This window comes from Leguminivora glycinivorella, chromosome 5 (assembly GCF_023078275.1).
Source record: "Leguminivora glycinivorella isolate SPB_JAAS2020 chromosome 5, LegGlyc_1.1, whole genome shotgun sequence".
Taxonomy (NCBI): Eukaryota; Metazoa; Arthropoda; class Insecta; order Lepidoptera; family Tortricidae; genus Leguminivora; species Leguminivora glycinivorella.
Window position 1 is genome coordinate 2,541,049 of NC_062975.1, and position 18,388 is coordinate 2,559,436.

Sequence of the window (18,388 nt, forward strand, 5' to 3'; positions counted from 1 at the left end):
ACATTTGATCTGAGACATTAGATAAAAATATACTTTCAAGACTCCAAGAATTAATTAATTCTGCTTTAAGATTTAAGGAAAGGTCCCATTTACAGAGAGTGCAACCTAATTTGAACATTTGATAAAATGTATGCCTGGAAAAGGGTTGATACAGATCTTGTTCGATGGGTAACTGATATAATTTCATCAAGCTACTGCAAAATTACGAATAATCATATAACAGGAATATTAAATTATCTAGTCATAATCCACTGAATTTAGTCCTGAAATGCATATTGGACTGCTTGGCTGGACCAGTATTTTTTCCAGTCTTGTAAAACAAGTTAGTTACACAAAAAAAAACTAAAGCACCACAATTAAAGTATTAATTGAAAATACTAACGATTAAAGTGCTTCGATAGTGGGATTGGAGAAAATACTGCAGAAAATTGTTTAAAATTGGAACGAAACTGTAAAAAAAATCTATTTTATAAATATTAATAACCTTCAGTTTCTTAATTAGAGTTTAAATTGTCTGGGACAGATCTGGGTCAAAGTGTTACAGGGAATAACCAATAATATTTTGGGATTTATCAATTAACCAGTTCGTCCAGTTCACTATACTTGACACGGCCAACTGCTGTACAGCGAATGACAGCTCTTCCAATGAGGAGGCACACTAACGTTCTATCCCGCCAGGCGGCGCTTGTTCAAGTGCCTAGGCATGTCACTGTCATTCATATGTGTGAGAGAAAAAAAATATCATCTTCTTGCTCTCACATACGAAATTCTTTATTTGTGCAATGGAACATCAATGGACTAATATGGTGGCGCCATCTGTTATAACTTTACGGCCCAGCCACGACATCGGTCTAAGCGCGACAGCGGTGAGCGGCAACCATACGTGCGAATGAAAAGTCCCATCTGTCTCGCTCCGATGTATGGCCGCCGCTCACCGCTGTCGCGCTTAGACCAATGTCGTGGCTGAGCCGTTAAGTGGCGAATGAATTTTATAGTATGTGTATTTATTACTGAAATCCTAAATTAAAAATGGATTATAGTACAAAAAAAAGTTCAGAAACATTTGAGATTGAAAGTTACTAAAACTGAACTGTTATACATGTGAGCCATTTTGCCATGCAAGTTTAGTTACAGTGTAGATAATTCGATAGGAAATTACTTAACAAACTACGTGCAGTGTCCTATTTCACAAAGCTACAAAAAGGCACTGGTCCCACCAAAAACGAGTTATCGCCAATAGAAACGAACAAAAGATAGTAGTTCCCGAGTGTATAAAAGAGAAGGCAAGCGATTATTAGTTCATCTCTCAGCGACGAACTATAAAATATCATCGCGTCTGTTTTGTTTACACAGAAGCGACAATGTTTTGTTCGCCGATAACTCATAGGTTAATCGCTCTTGGGACCAGTGCCATATCAAGCGGAATCCTTTTTCAACTTGTCATAAATATTAGAAAGCGCGATTTCCACTTCTAATTCGTAGTGTGTATATTTGTGAAATGAGCCACAGGTATCCTCGATAATGGTTTCATCTTCGATCCTTTCCATAAAATATTGTTCATTATAATTCTTTAGACAGTTTAGACAGTATCTGACTCGTTTATGTTATTTTTTAGAACACTTAATCATTGTAAACAGCCACTACGTACTTAAAAAAAGTGCTTAAAGTATAATAAATAATTAATAAAATAAAAACAAATGTGTATAACAAAATCTAAGCAATTAACAATACAATTATGGTAACTAAATAATACTACGAGTCTAGCTATCCTAGACTCCATTTTGTACCAGTCACATACTAAGAGACCACAGATGTCATATATACCATAGATCAAGCAAACGTATCTACTTAGCGTGTCAAATGAACTCAGTGAAATCCACTGAGTTGTCCGTCTTTAATCGCAGCTTGCAGCTTTCGGGCGTCAATTTTTGTAAGTTGAAGTCAATCAAAACATAAAAAATGCCTCGTTACGTGATATTCAATTGCAACAACACAAAAATTATGAACAATCAAGAGCCTGAGACATATTTAAAATTACAGGCAAGAAACAACTTCAGTACAAAATTTGACACGCTCGGCCCCTATACAAATAGATGAACTTGTTTCTTCTATATAAATAAAGTTCTGTGTAAGAGACAGTGCTTTTGATAAATGTTTAACCCTTTGAACGCCAAGAACGCATATAGTCAACTTTGACACTTTTAAGTTAGGTAATATTAACACAGTATTAAGACCATACCCGTAGCCGAATTACATTTCTATGACGCGAAACGAAAACGAAACGCCGCGAAAGGTAGTCTGGCTCTGTCGCGCCAATACGCAAAGATAGAGTAGATATCTGAGCGTTTGTTTCGCGCGTTTCAAGCGTTTGTGCATTCGGCAAGAGCGATTTATGCGAGCCGTGTTCGAACGCAACGCATGTAAGCGGACGAGAATGAATCTTTCTCATCGACTGACATATTTGGCGTACGTACAAGCACGCAGACATACACACCGCACGGCGTACGTTTGTTGGAAGAGTTTATGCTGTGACATTAATTTGCTTGCGCTCGGGTTCTTGCCGTTCTTGCCGTTTGAGTGATGTTTTTGTCTGTGATATAAAAGCGTTCAAAAGGTTAATATGGTAACATTATTTTACCTGTTTATTTATTTTAACATATTATCGTTTGACAAATACAGTCCAGTGAAATCGGACATAAAAACTCCACTCACGTAACTGTGTAAAATCTGCTGATAGTTATTCTTCATAAAACACGAAGCAAGAGGTTTATAACTTCTTTAAACACTAATTTTAAACAATAAGTTTACTATCTGATTATAAGTCTAATAGCTTCTGTCGAGGTTTAAGTACTTAAATGTACTAAAACTAGAGTAAGTACTTAAATATAATAGTAAAATATATTTATATTTTAATTTAAAAGCTCAATTGAGTCACGTCTTTATTTGATTGGAATGTAAACATTATTTTGTACAGCACAGGATTACATTTGCAACGACACGAATCGATTGGAATAATATACAGGGTGTAAACCTAATACGGGCGAACCTCTTAACGGTGGTGAGTATAGCACGTATAAAATGTAATTAGATAACTTTTACTTAAAATTGAAATATTTTTTTTATCCATACAAATTAATTTGGCCCGCAACGTAATGCAAACACACTGTTAAACGCTCGTTGACAGTTGTCATTGATTGTCATCGCAACCACGTTTACAGTACATTGCTGCTGAGATTTTTTTCAAAAATTCATTATGGGGTGAAAATTAACCCATTCATGGCCAAGGACTGTCGAGCGTACACATCACGCCGGGCCACCATACAAACCGTTTTTAGCTAAAACGCGTGACTCAGCTCATGGGTCTCTGGCCTGGCGCGAACGCAAAATAAATTGCCGCTTATGAATCCGGCCAGTTGAACAATCTTATGCAACATTTTTACGAACCAACTGTTATCTGTTCATATTCAAAATAAATGTATTTACTAATTTGTTGCTATTTGTAAGAATTAACATTTTATAGTCTGACCAGAAATATATGATTGTCAAGAGGATGCTGTTATTCTCATATAATTAATTAATAATACGGTTCAGAAAAGTATTTAAAAAATATTTATAATGAAATTCCGCAACTTAGCGCGTGATTATGTATATTTCTAGTCATCCATGGTCCAAGGTCACAAAAATCACAAAATACGAAATCACTGAAGAGCACTGCGACGAGTATAAAGTCGCCAACGAATAAATCATGACTAAATAGAATTTCCCATATTACTCTAAAATACATCCTAATATTTAATTTCTTGAGTTTTTGTCAAAAATACCACGTGAAAGATGAGACGACCGCTTAATCCGCCGCCGCTCAGGTGCATTCTTTGTTTATTGGCCAAGTGTCACCGATAATCTTACATGTGGCCTGTCATGATCTTTGTTTTGGTAAACGTCATTATAATAGAAACAATAGAGCACTTAAAAACTGTTATAAACACCACGCAAATGTTTAGAAAAAACTTGTCTTGTAAATATTTGTCACACACTTTTATGATAATACAATAATTACTATTTAGTTTGTGACTATTTAAGCCGCCCTGTTTTTGTAATGAAACAAAAAATATAGCATGGTAATAAGTTTGGTTCTTAGAAATGTTGCTTGCTGCCATCCAAACAGTTATCCGTTGTAAAATGGTACAATTTGCAACGAATTTCGTCATGAAATAAGCTTTAAAACAATGCAATAAAGTTTATTTTTGCGTGCTATGAAAATATGTGTAGATTTTACAAGTAGCGCCAGGCCACGGTGACCCATACCTTGAGTCGGGTCTATAACTTCAGGCATATATATATTATTAATATTTTTGAAATGTGGATTCATCCATTTGCTTGGAACACGTATGTATCTCGAATTTCAGAATATTGACTATATTACACTTATAGTAAACCAAACTTGAATATTCTCGACCCCATTTCACTAAAAAAAAACATGTTTAGAATGTTTTTTTCATTATTACCTTATGAAAATGGTTGTTAGCTCAAACTATACTTACATTATTACGTTATATTACGTTTTGTTTATGTTTAAATCAGAATTTATTCAGGACTCACATGCGAGTCATCGGCCCTGCGGAACTGTTCCACCATGACTCATAGGCTGAGTTGCTGGCCCTGAATGGGTTAAAAGAGTAAATCAAAAACACCTCTTAATTAATGATAACAATATTGAATTATACGCCTGGTTTCATTTATCGCCCTTATTACGTTTACGCGCTGTATAATAGTGGATTCGTATTTTACACAGTTTAATGTCGAATACAATAAACTGAAAAAAGCTATTAAGTATAAGCTCATATTTATATTTTGTAAGAATAAATGGAATATAATGAGGTGCTAATAAAGAGGTTAATATTATTATTGTCATTTCAGATTTCTATAATAAAAGAACAAAAACTTGTTGATTTTTTTCAGTAATACAAAGTATTACGACCTGAAACATATTTTTGAGCACTGAAACATATTTTCAATTTTATTGACGGTTGTCAATGTAACCAAACGGTTTTGAAGTCATTCATTGATCACATTAAAGTAAGTAGATAGTCTTTAAACTAACATATCGTCACTACTTTTAAAAAATCTCGTATCTCTCACGCTGTTCCTCAAAGTTAAAACGCAGTAAGTCTATATGCATTCCATACATACTTACTACAATTTTCTTTTCATTGACAGACGAAGATACGAGTTTTTTTTAAAGTAGTGACGATATGCAAAGTGCTGCATACATTAACTATTTAATATATTTAACCGAATACACAAAAGAGTAGGCAAATACTGCAGGATGGGTTCTGAAAGTTACACCATGGCAGGCAAGGTTAGAGGCACCCTACATACAAGTAATAGATTGAAAAATAAATGTTGGATGTGTCAATAATTTGTGATGTCCCATGTAAGTTCACTGTATATAATTATTCGGATTTGGAAAGACATGTGACAATGACAACTGATTTTGTAATGTATGTAGCCTGGCAAAAAAGAGTAGAACATAATAGGGGCGCCACCGTCTATGTAAACCGTTTCGCATGTGGCAACTATTGTGACACTTTGCTATGAGAATAGAATGTGTTGCTATGATAAAAAAAAAACCATTTCTACTGTTTTTTGCCAAGCTGTATGTCAGTGTTCAGTGTCCATCCTGCAGTGTATCATAAACTAAATAAGTAAAAACGAATACTCATCATTGCGAGCAAGTCCGAGTTCTAGCACAAGCGGTCAGTGAGTGGCGGCCGACACGGTACATGCTAGCGCCACGGGTCATTTAAACGAGAAAACAATTGGGCAGCCGAAAAAGTTGAATACACCTAAAATGAAAAAAGAAAACGTGATATGTATAGCAATCCAAGTGACACAGGTGGAATGAGTCCCACGCCTTCTTTTGAACTATTAACTAATTGTTAAAGGTCAAAGACGATGCGACTCGACGCCGTGCCGCCTTCAATCTAAATGATTAAATTTATTCACAAATCGGAAATCTAAGCGGTGAAAATAAAGTTCAAAGTCGGGCGTGGGATAGCACTACACAGCATACAACATGCAATGAATTATCTAATCAAAGAAACAGAAAAAAGCATTGATTCCATACATCATAACAAGGTCATGCACGACTATCGTGGAACGTATTTTAATCTGGTTTACGCAGAGTACATGCCTAATTCAATAACGTTCAGAGATTAGTAGCATTCCAGTCGTATTGGCGTTTTATCTATAGCTACACGATCTAGGCCGATACGATCGTTATATAAGGAGGAGTACCATAAACGACCGCTCAATCGTCGGAGGGTCGCACAGGGATGAACATCGAAATAAATAAATTAAACATGTTTTCCTTATCCTTAACCTACTTAACTGATTATAATAATAGATAATATTAGAGATATACACCGTGTTTCACTTAACACTAAAAACCTGAAAACAGTTTGTTCAGAATCGAGAGTAGAATCGATTGAGCTATATCTTGATGGGGGTAATATTTTTATTTAAATTAGTATTATTAGTTATTTTTACGTGCCCATTCTATTGTACTCGTAATACAACATTGTGTATATCGCATTGCTAGAGGTTGTTTACCTTTTTCCAGTATTTAGGGGTATTAATACTGGCCGGTTACTTGGACGATTATTTTTTCCGCTACTAGTTTGACGTTGTTTGTCAGTTTAATCTTAATGTTTATCATAAGTCATAACAAATTTAACTCGTACCTAATTACAACCTTGTCATTTTGAATATTGAGTTTATTTGCTTACTGCGATTACCTGTCCAATTTGAAGTTTACTGTGACAAAGCTTCAAAGTGTTTTACAGTGACATCTTATAGCTGTGTATTGGTAAACCTTATGTCGTTGCAGTAATGTACACAAATAAATAGTCTTATGGTTTATGATGGTAGTTAGCAATTATTTTATTGAGTGTAGAGCTAAAAGTCAAGTAGAGCTGTACAGAAAATTAAAAATTCGATTTAAAAAAAAGTAACAATCAGATTAAAAGATGAATACTCTAGATGAGTTTAAAAAAATAAAAATCAGTTGGGGTGTCTGAGGTTTTGAGTGATACCGGAAACACCGTGTATATAGTGATATAAATTGTAAGTAAATGACATTGACATGAGTTAAGAACGTAGTTCATGTTAGTTTTATACCCTTTTCGCGATTGTGCAGTTTTTACTCAAAGCTTGAAAGCAAATAAGCCTTTTTATAGCACAAGCGTTTGTAAGCAATTCAAAATATTGAATATTATATTTACCCCAGTAGTAACACTTGTATTCAAAATGAGTATTAGTGACGAGTTGTCTGTGATGTTAGCATGAAATGTGTGTTCAATCCAAAACGGTGCCAAGTGCAAAAATTAAACACGATAAACCATGCGTCAAAATAGTTTTAAATAAATTGAAAGTAAAATCGATTTCGTTTTTTTGTTTGTTTAATACAAACATTAATATACGAACAGGTATATACTGTACCTATTGAATCTCGCATTGTTTATAATGTTTCGACCATTACTTTTATAAATGAATTCCAAATGTCTTACAGACAATAAAGTTTGATGATTGGAAGATACCTCATAGATCTCTCGCTCAATCTTTGCCAAAGAAATAAAAACAAACCATTAATGAGAAGAATATACTCATTTATTTATAAGCTCTGACATAGTCGTACGACTAAATCATAATAATATTCATAATATGCACAGGAAATTATGATTTGTGACAAATGGACATTAGACATGGTGTCTTAACAAAAATACTTTATAAAATTGTGTTCGTAATCTAAATATGACAATGTACATGAAACATATCCTCTTTTAAATATTATATAATACACTACACTATTCCATACTTGTACCTCAATTTAACATTTCAATTTCTTTATATTGTCCGATAAGGTACGGAATATACCATTGACTTCAGCTTGACTGACTAAACTATGGACAGATATAACCTTCTACGTTACACCAACTGTACCTATAGTGGCTACACGGGTGTAACACAAATTACTTTAACATTGGTAAGATTTTAAATAAATTGATAAGAACACTTAATAAAATTACTTTGCATATTTGAAGTATATGTGAATATTGTGTTCAAGTTGTAATATTTTTACGAGTAGGTAATTCTCGAAATGCCTCGGGTGGCTGGCAATATAATAAAGCTTACGAGGTCGCATCAAGACCACTCAGCGTAAAAACGTGTTACTTACTACGCTAGGCGATATCCCATCTTTAGTTAAAAAAAAAAAATGAATTAGGTGAAAACCCTTAACCAATGAGTAGATTGTGTTACGCTCGTCACCACCGAACCAAGCAACCCACCTTGTTAGTGCGGACGAACACGGGGGACCAGTTCGAACCTTGTTAGTCGACTTAAATTAAATGTGTTAATATTATAAATACATACAACTTAGTACTGGAAATATTAACTTTAAGAACTGACCTAAAATGTATAAATATGTCATATTATAGCTAGATAAAATGTCCTTGATATCTCATAAACATTGGGGTTTGAATATAGCTGAGCAGATTGCAAGCCCCACGTAGAAACCCTAATTCAAAACTTACAGGAATGTACATATAAATAGATTTAGTGACGTTTAGTAAAATACGAATCTAACTAGCGGAAAGTATCCTAAACTTTTAAATATATTTTAGGCATGCATTTTATAAATGCACACTGACTTTTGCTATATTAATTATTTGGTATTTCTTATGATTGAAGAAAGCTACAAGTCGAATATTTCACATTTACTCCTAAATTGAATGGGAATCATTGAAGATAAAATAATCATAATCAATCTTTTAGTTTTCGTCAAAGTTTTCAGACTTAAATATTAAAGCTTGTCATGTTTGACTGTACATGTAACAGCGTCATGATATTGCACTGGGAGCTCAGGCCGCTCCCGGCCGCGGCCGCGCCGCCATACCAAGCCTAACTAACTGAACGCTGTCCTTGCACTTCTATAGGAATCCAAGCAATAAATAAATAAAGAAGTTCGAATAAATTATCATAATGACTGTATCTAAATAAATTATAAAGTCAAATAAATGCTATACTACCTTAATTCCTTCAGAGAACATTTCACTCAACCTTACCTTTGGTGAAGCTCAATTTTTGGCGATATCAACAATGGAATGTAAAGGACTCACATTTCATTTCAATAAAAATAACCTCTACGGAAATCAATTCAAAATAAATATGAAACAAAATTATAAAAATTTGAGTGTAAAAAGTCAAAAAATACTTGACCATGTTTAGCTCGAGACTGGTTAATTTGGAATGCAACATAACATAATAATGAACCATAACATGTCGAACTAAGGGCCGCGATCGCAAATCAAGAGGGAGGCGTCGGTATCACAGGGTGCCGCGGGGCGCTTAGGAAATGGTAGTGTAATATTTACTTGACTTTTTATTACCTGGCGAGCTAGTGGCCACAGATTGTTCAACTTTTTTACGCTCAAATTTGAGTGGTTGCTTGAGATTGATATTGTTGGACTCCGCCACCGCCGCCAGCCGCTCCAGCACCCCGCTGATGGTCAGCCGCTGCTCGGGGATCACCGTCAGGCATCCGTCTACGACAAACAAACATACCACTCTCACGAGCTGCCACAAACCACGCTATAGGGTTTGTTTTTTATCATGCAGAAACGTCTGCGAGCGATATTACATATTTTTAAATTAAAGGAAAAATGGAAAAATTCACACCTGCCGGAGGTGGACACCTGTGGACTTGAACCTGCGACCTCTGGCCTTGGCCCCGGCAAGACCCGGAAGTGTGAAATTTTCCATTTTTCCTTTAATTTAAAAATAAACACTATAGGGTGTCAAGATTTTACTTAGGGTCGGTTGCACCAAAGCGTGAGCTAGATTCTTTGTATGGGAATTTCCATAGACTTCTGCTGCGTGACGTTGATGTGTCTTTAATGTTATTGATGCAACTGGCCCTAAGTCAATAATCACGTCATCATTTTTTTTCCCGGCTTAGGCATAGTGGATTTGATCAAAAATTCTCTTTGTTTGCTATCTATTTCAGTTCAAACATGACAACAATTAAAAGGCAAATTTTTCGTTGGGATCGAAGCAATGCTCAAATAACTGACTGATTGGACCCCAATCGGCTGGCTTTTCAAAGTGTCATTCAAAATGTATAAGAAATTTTATTGGACAAGCTTATCAACTTTGGAATTAGGTCGAAATATTTAATATCTTGCCTAATTTTCCTTATAGATATCCATAGCCACAAAAAGTCCTTGAAATAACTAGGTACATTTCGAATAAGTGGGAAATACTTTTGTATACCTATATATAGGTAAATCAAAACAGTTATAAGTACATTTCCATATGTAGCTTCTAATGATACATTTAAATAAGTTTTTTGCAAGAATTTCATTAGTTCGTTGGCACAAGCTTTTATCGCCGACTGTACCTTTCTTAACAGTCATCTATAATTGCTCTCCAAGACGTTTCTAAAAACCCAAACTCGATGGCTCGATCGTTTCTAAACACGATGGGGTACGACGTCTCATGACAGAGTTCCTATGACCACAATTCTGCTCCATCATCAGATCAGCTCCATGATACCATAATATTGCATTGTCACGTGATTTACATATGCGTGCAAAATTTCAGCTCAATGGGAAACCGGGAAATGGGTCAAATTTAGCTTCTACGTTTTGGCACACACTAACAACATACTAACAAGGCAAGTTGAATAAAAGCTTGTAAAAAAACTCCAAGTATGTAAAAATACTCATACTCACTTATGATTTCATGTAAACATTTGTATCGCTGATCGTTAGGGTTAAGGTTGTAGTTCCCATTCAATATAGCCAACTTGGCAGAGTCTTCGAAAGGGTGTTGCATGTAGCAGAGGGTGTACAGAATACAACCCAGCGCCCATACGTCTACCGCATGGTCTATTTTCCGGTTGTCCCAGGTGTCTAACATTTCTGGGGCTCTGTACATGGGCGTCGTGAACTGGGCCAGCTGAAAAGGAAATGTTATTAGTTTTATTTTGTAGGGTTTGGTGAAATTTTGTCTCGTTCGGATTTGGAGCAGCCCTATTAGAATTCTTCCAATCAAGATACAGATAGATGGATGCGGTCCAAAGGGATCGGCAACGCGCATGTGAGTTCCAGACATCCTTAGGCTACAGTGACTGTCTACCATAAGGCAACCTTATATTTGTTTGCGATTAATGCAGTATATAAATACTATCATGTATCATGTAAGCAGGAGGTAAACGGTTCAGAAAATAAATAGGAACTTAAAATTCAGTTCCACGTTGCGAGTAGGTAAGGTTCTCAAGAGATCTGAAAATGTGATGTGAAGCAAATATTGTTACATACAGTGAGCTGAGAAATTGTATGGAGAAATTATAAACTTATATATATATTTAATTCATTGATACAACGCGGTCTACAGAAATGAAGGTATGATCGATAAGAAAATGATGAGAGTTCTAGACGACTCAAAGGTATTTTATGATGGTTATATCCAAAAAGGGGCAGCTTCAAAATCTACATTCATTTTAAATATTCCTAACAATGATTAAATAAACCTCAAGCATGCAAAATTGTTCGTGCATATTTTCGACAATGTAGATATCATCTATAACATTTATGGCACTCGGTAAAATGAATACGTAACAGTAGTAATACTTCCGATATCGTTTTAGAAAACGCATATTACGTGCATGCGGTCGTAATGGATATCAATATCGCGACGATATCAATTATCAACGTGTCGTGTTCGCATTGCATTATCTAACAAGTAATGAGAGTTTTGAATGATTCACGGTTATTTTCATTAGACTTATATTGACCGGGATATAGACCGTGATTACCTTTTTGATTTTTGTCGAATCAAAAAGGTAATCAACTAATCACGGTCTATATCCCGGGCATATAAGTCTAATAACAAGTACCTAATGGTTTAGTACGTCTATAAATACTAAAGACGTGCCCAGCAGCCCAGCAGCATACAAATCTGAAATTACTAATGTAATGGTCAGTGCTGATTAGGCTTTTAATCTTCTCCATTTTATGCACTATCCTATTGCATTCGAGGAAGAGAAAGCATATGAGAGTAGATGGTTGTATTGAAACTATTTTGAACAGCTGATCGAAGGCCGCCATCTTGCCGAGCAAATTTGCTCGGGCGAGCGAGGCACACGTGCGCGCATGGGCACGGACCTTTTGCGCGCGAAGTTGTGCGGTCAGTGTGGACCCAACTCACCCAACTATTTAAATATGTAGTTAGCAGTTACCCCCTCATTCATAAACGTACTCTAAAGTTATCAAGCCGATAAAGTTCATTTGTCCTTTTCTATCACACCAATACGTCGGAAAGTGACAAACGAACTTTATCAGCTTGATAACTTTAGAGTGCGTTTATGAATAAGGGGATAAAAAAAGAACCGGGAAAAAGTGAAAAATGCTACGATTTCCATGTGCATGAAATACGCACCATGCACATGTATAATATGTAGGTATAGTATAGGCCGAGCACAACGATTAGAAAATTAAACAAAACAGTCGAGCCAGTTTGTTAAAGGGTCATTAGATAGACAATTAGCAAGCCAACATCACTCTAGTTAGAGCTAGCCTGTTTGCAGCGCCACTTGTTAACAATTAACAATATTGACTTCCGGTTGGCACATTGCAAGCAGGAAATGGAAAGTATATAATAGTTTTCTATTTTAACCCATTGTTTTGTCACTTGATCAAAGTTAGCCTAAACGGTGGACAAAGAATAGAAGTTTGCGTAATATTTTGAACATAATATTATTCGATGCAAAACTTTATGTTTTTCTTCTTCGTGCCTAAACGGCGGGAACGATTATGGTGCAATGATCTTGGGATAAGTTGTCAAAGCGCACCCCAGGAGACTGATGAAGAATAACGTAACTTCTAAAAGAGCGTAGGTACTCCCATTTTATAGAAGGGCAACACACAATAATAAGGTGTTGAGGGTACCGTAAAATATCAATTAAATCTAGAGTAGACAATTCTGTGCTTCTTTTGCTTCCTAAATCATAAAAAAATCCTTGCAGATAAATCATGGTATAGGTAGTAATAGTATAAACGAAAAGTTGAAAGGTTGCCAATCCAAATAACACAAAATATACTGCACCATGTCAGTGCCAGCTACATCTGTGTTTATCCGAACAGTTCAGTTGTTTGAAAGCAAAGAAAAAAACTTACGTTTTCTTCTAACATATTCCTTTGATTAGCACTCCAGGAAGGATTAGGCGAATACACATCAGTAGTTGCAGAACCGAAATCACAGAGTTTCATTGTACCTAAAAAAAATGAGAGTGAAACACATTGACATGCAAAAAGTTCAAGGGACCATCCACACTCAAGAGTCATGAGTTGCGGCGGAGTTGCGGCGCGCGCCACGTCTCCGCCACGCCGCCTGAATGTAATTTGACGCTTAGCTTATTTGACGTTCATATGCGCATTGTAATATGCCTACTTGAAAAATAAATATTTCATTTTCATTTTCATTTTCATTTTCAATTAAAAAACGTCTCCTCAGTGAATTTTGAACGGAAGGACGTTAAAGTTGACGAACTCGAGACCAATCTTTGTTTTTTTTTCTATCGCCAATTTTGTTAAATCGTGTATCGAGTACGCTATGTTCGTTGAAATATAATGAATAATGACATATAATTTACTTGCCTTACTAAAACTATTAGTTTGTCTTAAAAAACTGCGCAAGTAACATCAATTTTGCTCAGTTGGGTGTTGTCAGCCCCTTAAGCGTAATCTATTAACGTAGGTAAGGTCAGATGAGGTAAACACGTCACTTGGCGTCAATACGTGTAGTTTCTAAATACTTTTATGCAAATAAAAAAACATTCTTGACAATAACACAAAAGCAGAATTAATTGCTGATTTTTTAGAAGCTACATCCATACTTATATATTATAAATGGGAAAGTGTGTGCGTCCGTCTTTCACGGCAAAACGGAATGACGAATTGACATGATTTTTTAAGCGGAGAGAAATAAAATAAATAAATATTATAGGATGTTCTTACACAGATTCACCGAGTCCTTTACAAGGCTTGTGTTGTGGGTATTCAGACAACGATATATATAATATACAAACTTATATACATAGAAAACATCCATGACTCAGGAACAAATATCTGTGCTCATCGCACAAATAAATGCCCTTACCAGGATTCGAACCCGAAGATAGTTGACGGGATGGAGAGTGACATAAGTTATTTTTTGTCTCCTTCTAACCCTCCACTTCCCTAAAATGGGGAATAGAAGTTTGTATGGAGCACCGCAATTTTCGAAGCAAACGCGAGCAAAGCCGCGGGCAAAAGCTAGTAAGTTTATATATACATAACATGAATTAGCGATTTTTACTGCAACATGATGTTTGTTACAACAGTTAAAAGGCATTGTCTCACGGAAATCACATACGTGCGTGACGCGCGTCACAGGGAATTAAACAAATCGCCATGTGCGTTGCATATTACACGATTATTAATTAAAAATAAAATTGATGTTTTCAATAACTCTCTAAGAATTGGATTTGGCTACTATGTGTAAATATACATACATACATACAATCACGCCTGCATCCCATAAAGGGGTAGGCAGAGCACATGAACTACTCAAGTTTCAGCGCCACTCTTGGCAAAAAGAGGTTAAAAGAAAACTAAAATTGTGACATTGCAGTGACAGGTTGCCAGCCTCTCGCCTGTGCCACAATTTTAACCCATATCCCACAGTCGGCTTCTACGACACCCACGGGAAGAAAGGGGATGGTGAAATTCTAAACCAGGCACCCACACGGGCAAATATACAAGGAAAATAGATAAAAATATTGTTATTACCTTCATTAGATATTAAGAAATTTTCTAGCTTGAGATCACGATGGGCTATTGGCGGAACCTGTGCATGCATATGTTGCACTGCCTTACACGTCTGGTAGAATACCCTGAGGATAGTCGGCAGCGGGAACGCCTGCCCTCGGTTCTGAAGGGCCTCCATCAAGCTGCCCCCGCTGCACAGGTCCGTCAACAACAAGTACTCTCCCATTCCATGCAAGGTCTTTGACTTATCAATAAATGAAGCAGCTATATATTTAATAACATTGGGGTGACCCGATAACTTTTTTAATATACTAATTTCTTGGATTATATTTTTGTTTGCCTGCTCATCAGCCGCCATGAGTCTCTTTAGAGCATATTCGGTGCCTGATGACACGTCTTGGGCGACAAACACAAACGCAAAACCACCTGCAATAAAAATGTATTAAGGAAATATAGGAATAAATAGTGTAATACAACAAAATTATTTGCTACTAAATAAATGAAATACAATATTTTCATTAGAACAGCATTGTGTATAAATTTATTGATGTCCAATTTCTCTGCAGCTGACTATACTCATACTTCTCGTACTATAATGTATGTTGCCTACTGTGCAGTTTAAGAGAAAATTCCTCCCACATATACTCCAGCAATGGAGCTCTCTGCTCTTTGCGGTTTTTGGCAATATTCCGATAACACTTCTGGAGTTAGAGGCGTCCATAGAATATAGCTACTGCTTACCATCTGGTGGGCTTTTGTGCATATGCTTCAAAACTCACCTTCATTACATAGTAGCTAAGGATTATGGACTATACATAAAACGATTTTGATGGATAACACATTAACCTTTGTAGTGTCGGCCGGCCAACTCCCGGCAAATTTGAAATTTGATTAATTAGAATAAAACTAAAATTCCAACAACTCAAAAATTAGTCTGACACTCGAGGAGTTAAGATCATTTGTAGATTACTGGCAACACAGTGGGATGAATTTTATATAACTCATATAATTGATCTGGAACCAATGGTCTACCACTTGAACAGATAATGATAATTTTGAGGCAATAAGTTTTCTTCAAGCTCATAGTCATCGCTTTGAAATTCATTATAATGTTGTCTATTAGACAACATTTCAATACTTTACAATCACATAGGATTATAGTTAAAGACATATTGTACACATCTTTACTATCATTAACTTTTAAGGTTTAAAAGAAATTTAAAGAATTATGTTTTTCATTGTGGAAATAAATTGTAGATCTAAAGATAATGATAATTTTAACTCTAGCTGCAGAGAATTTATCAAATTATCAGTGCTTATCTTTCTAACATATAAACCAAAGTCAATGTTACTACTATCACACATTCAAAGGTACAACAGTAGATTATGTTGAAAATATATGTACCACATTGACTAGATATTTAATTGTTGTTATACTTATGGCTATTACACTATACAAGAAGGCCAAAATTATATTGTGATTTTTACACCATCAACTTGGATGATTACGAAAGCCGTAGCTTTTTTTATAGTGACCTAACGAGGACATTAGCACAATTACTGTAAATATAAAGATATTAATTGAACAATAAAAAAAGGCCAGACAAAGCCCATCCGCCCCCACTGCGCGGTGACGTTTTACGCGACTATGACGATTTGGAGGCTTGTTATTATGTAGAAAGTTTTATATATTCAAGCCTACATATCATCATCATGACTTGTATACAAAAGATTGAATAACTTACCTTCCGCAATCACTTTTTTGACTCTCAGTTTCATATTCCCAATTTCAACAAATTGACCCACGAAATCATTGTCACTTCCACCATTAGCACCACTGGAGCTAAAGTAGCCCATGGCCGACTTAAAAACGCTCATTTTTACTTATTAGTGTAAAGTTTTATTAGGTGAAATAAAGAATAAATAGAATCTTTAATCAGCACCCTCTACATGGGTCCATTTTACAATGGCAGAACCAATTTGACGAAATTGGCAGATTGGTTTTGTTGGCACTGGCAGAAGTTGCAATGTTGCCAGGACTTACATTTTCTTACAAAATATTATTTCTTAAGTTAGGAACTTCAGGTAGGTCTTCGGGACGTGGCTTCGGCTGACCAAAACATCCAGCGAGCCAGATTTCGATCGGACGTCCGTGCACTCAAGGCCACGTCCACGACCGACGACCGACAGTTTGCACGGTTAATTGTATATTCATTGTCTAGATCCGCGTCCGCGGTCGCGCGACGGCGGACGTCCGCGTAATATTTTCCTAGCTTTATCACTTCAAAAACATTAGATTCCCGACTTCCCGAAAACGTGTAAGGTGTATTATAGAGTTTGTGGAGAAAGAAAAGAGTCACAGAATGTACTTTACACTTCTCTTTCCGAACTGATTTTATTAGCGACGACTGAATACCTTCATCATTAATTTTATTAATAATAATGGTTTTACCAGTGCAATCAGTTAACGTTGGGCAGCTTGTGGCGAGCTGTTGGGAAACAGTGACCCCACGTACCCGAGTGCTCCTGGGGAGTTCTGTTACCCGTCAGGCGGGTGGGTGGGACAGGACTCTCTACCTCTGGCTTGCCTTGGCTGGCCGTCCAGAGTGAAGTCGTTATGGCTACATGCCCCAGGGGTGGAAGTGAAAATTTGCATAAGACACGAGTTGTTACAGTGGCTTGACACTCTTGACAGCCACTGGGCAGAAAGCGGTGTACACCTCTCGACGCCCTTGAGCCATCTTGGATGTCGCTTTTTGTGGGGGCCCATCTTGTGGGGACGAGTCACCGTCTACCGGAAGTAAAATTGGATATCGTTTTATTAGGCAGGCATCCGATGTTTTATCCCATAGACCAGTATTTAATCCATCACTTTCATCCAATAGCCCGGTTCATTTTAGATTCCATTTACTCTCAAATAGTCCTTACACCCTGGCGGGTGCTGCCTCGGTGTACCCCTTACATTTCATTAAAGTGTCAAAAGGGCCTCTACGCATTGGCTTCGGCCCCACGCATGCCTCCTAAAGGTCCGGAATACCATTGTTCCATGATGGGAAGACATTTTAATATAGGTACCATATAATAATTATGTACCTAAATCAATTGTGACGTGTAACATGTAACAATATTAAAACCGAAATAAATTACATATATGAAAGAAAAAGTGACCAAGTCCTCTGGTGCCTGAGGCTAGAATCCATCATCATTCCAGCCTCAGGCACCAGAGGACTTGGTCACTTTTTCTTTCATATATGTAATTTATTATTATTATTCTCTTTATTCATTTTGATTCTTAGGCTAGGTTTGTTATAATATGATTATAAAAGTAAAATACAAAACCACATACAAAACAATACAAAATATATAAACACATTATAAAAAACCTAACCTAGGGTGCCGCCAGCAGCGGGGCAGGGCCCAAGCTGCCGGTGGTTAGGGCCAGAGACTATCCGCGCTGTGTCCAAAATCACCGCCTTCTTTATTATTATTATTATTATTCAATTATAGGCGAGCAGCTA

The 18,388-nt window shown here is 36.4% G+C and overlaps 1 protein-coding gene across 1 annotated transcript in view; it reads right to left on the minus strand.

Moving 5' to 3' along the window:
- The window catches only part of LOC125226714 (cyclin-G-associated kinase), a 40,071-nt gene extending 23,213 nt beyond the window's left edge, over positions 1-16,858 (minus strand). Inside the window, exons 1-5 of the mRNA XM_048130793.1 lie at positions 16,616-16,858; positions 14,892-15,296; positions 13,239-13,336; positions 10,794-11,019; positions 9,450-9,605 (exon numbers count right to left, since the gene is read on the minus strand). Coding sequence (XP_047986750.1) covers positions 9,450-9,605; positions 10,794-11,019; positions 13,239-13,336; positions 14,892-15,296; positions 16,616-16,748 — 1,018 coding nt within the window. The 5' untranslated portion in view covers positions 16,749-16,858. The remainder of the gene's footprint in view (positions 1-9,449; positions 9,606-10,793; positions 11,020-13,238; positions 13,337-14,891; positions 15,297-16,615) is intronic.
- Between the last annotated feature and the right edge of the window lie 1,530 nt (positions 16,859-18,388).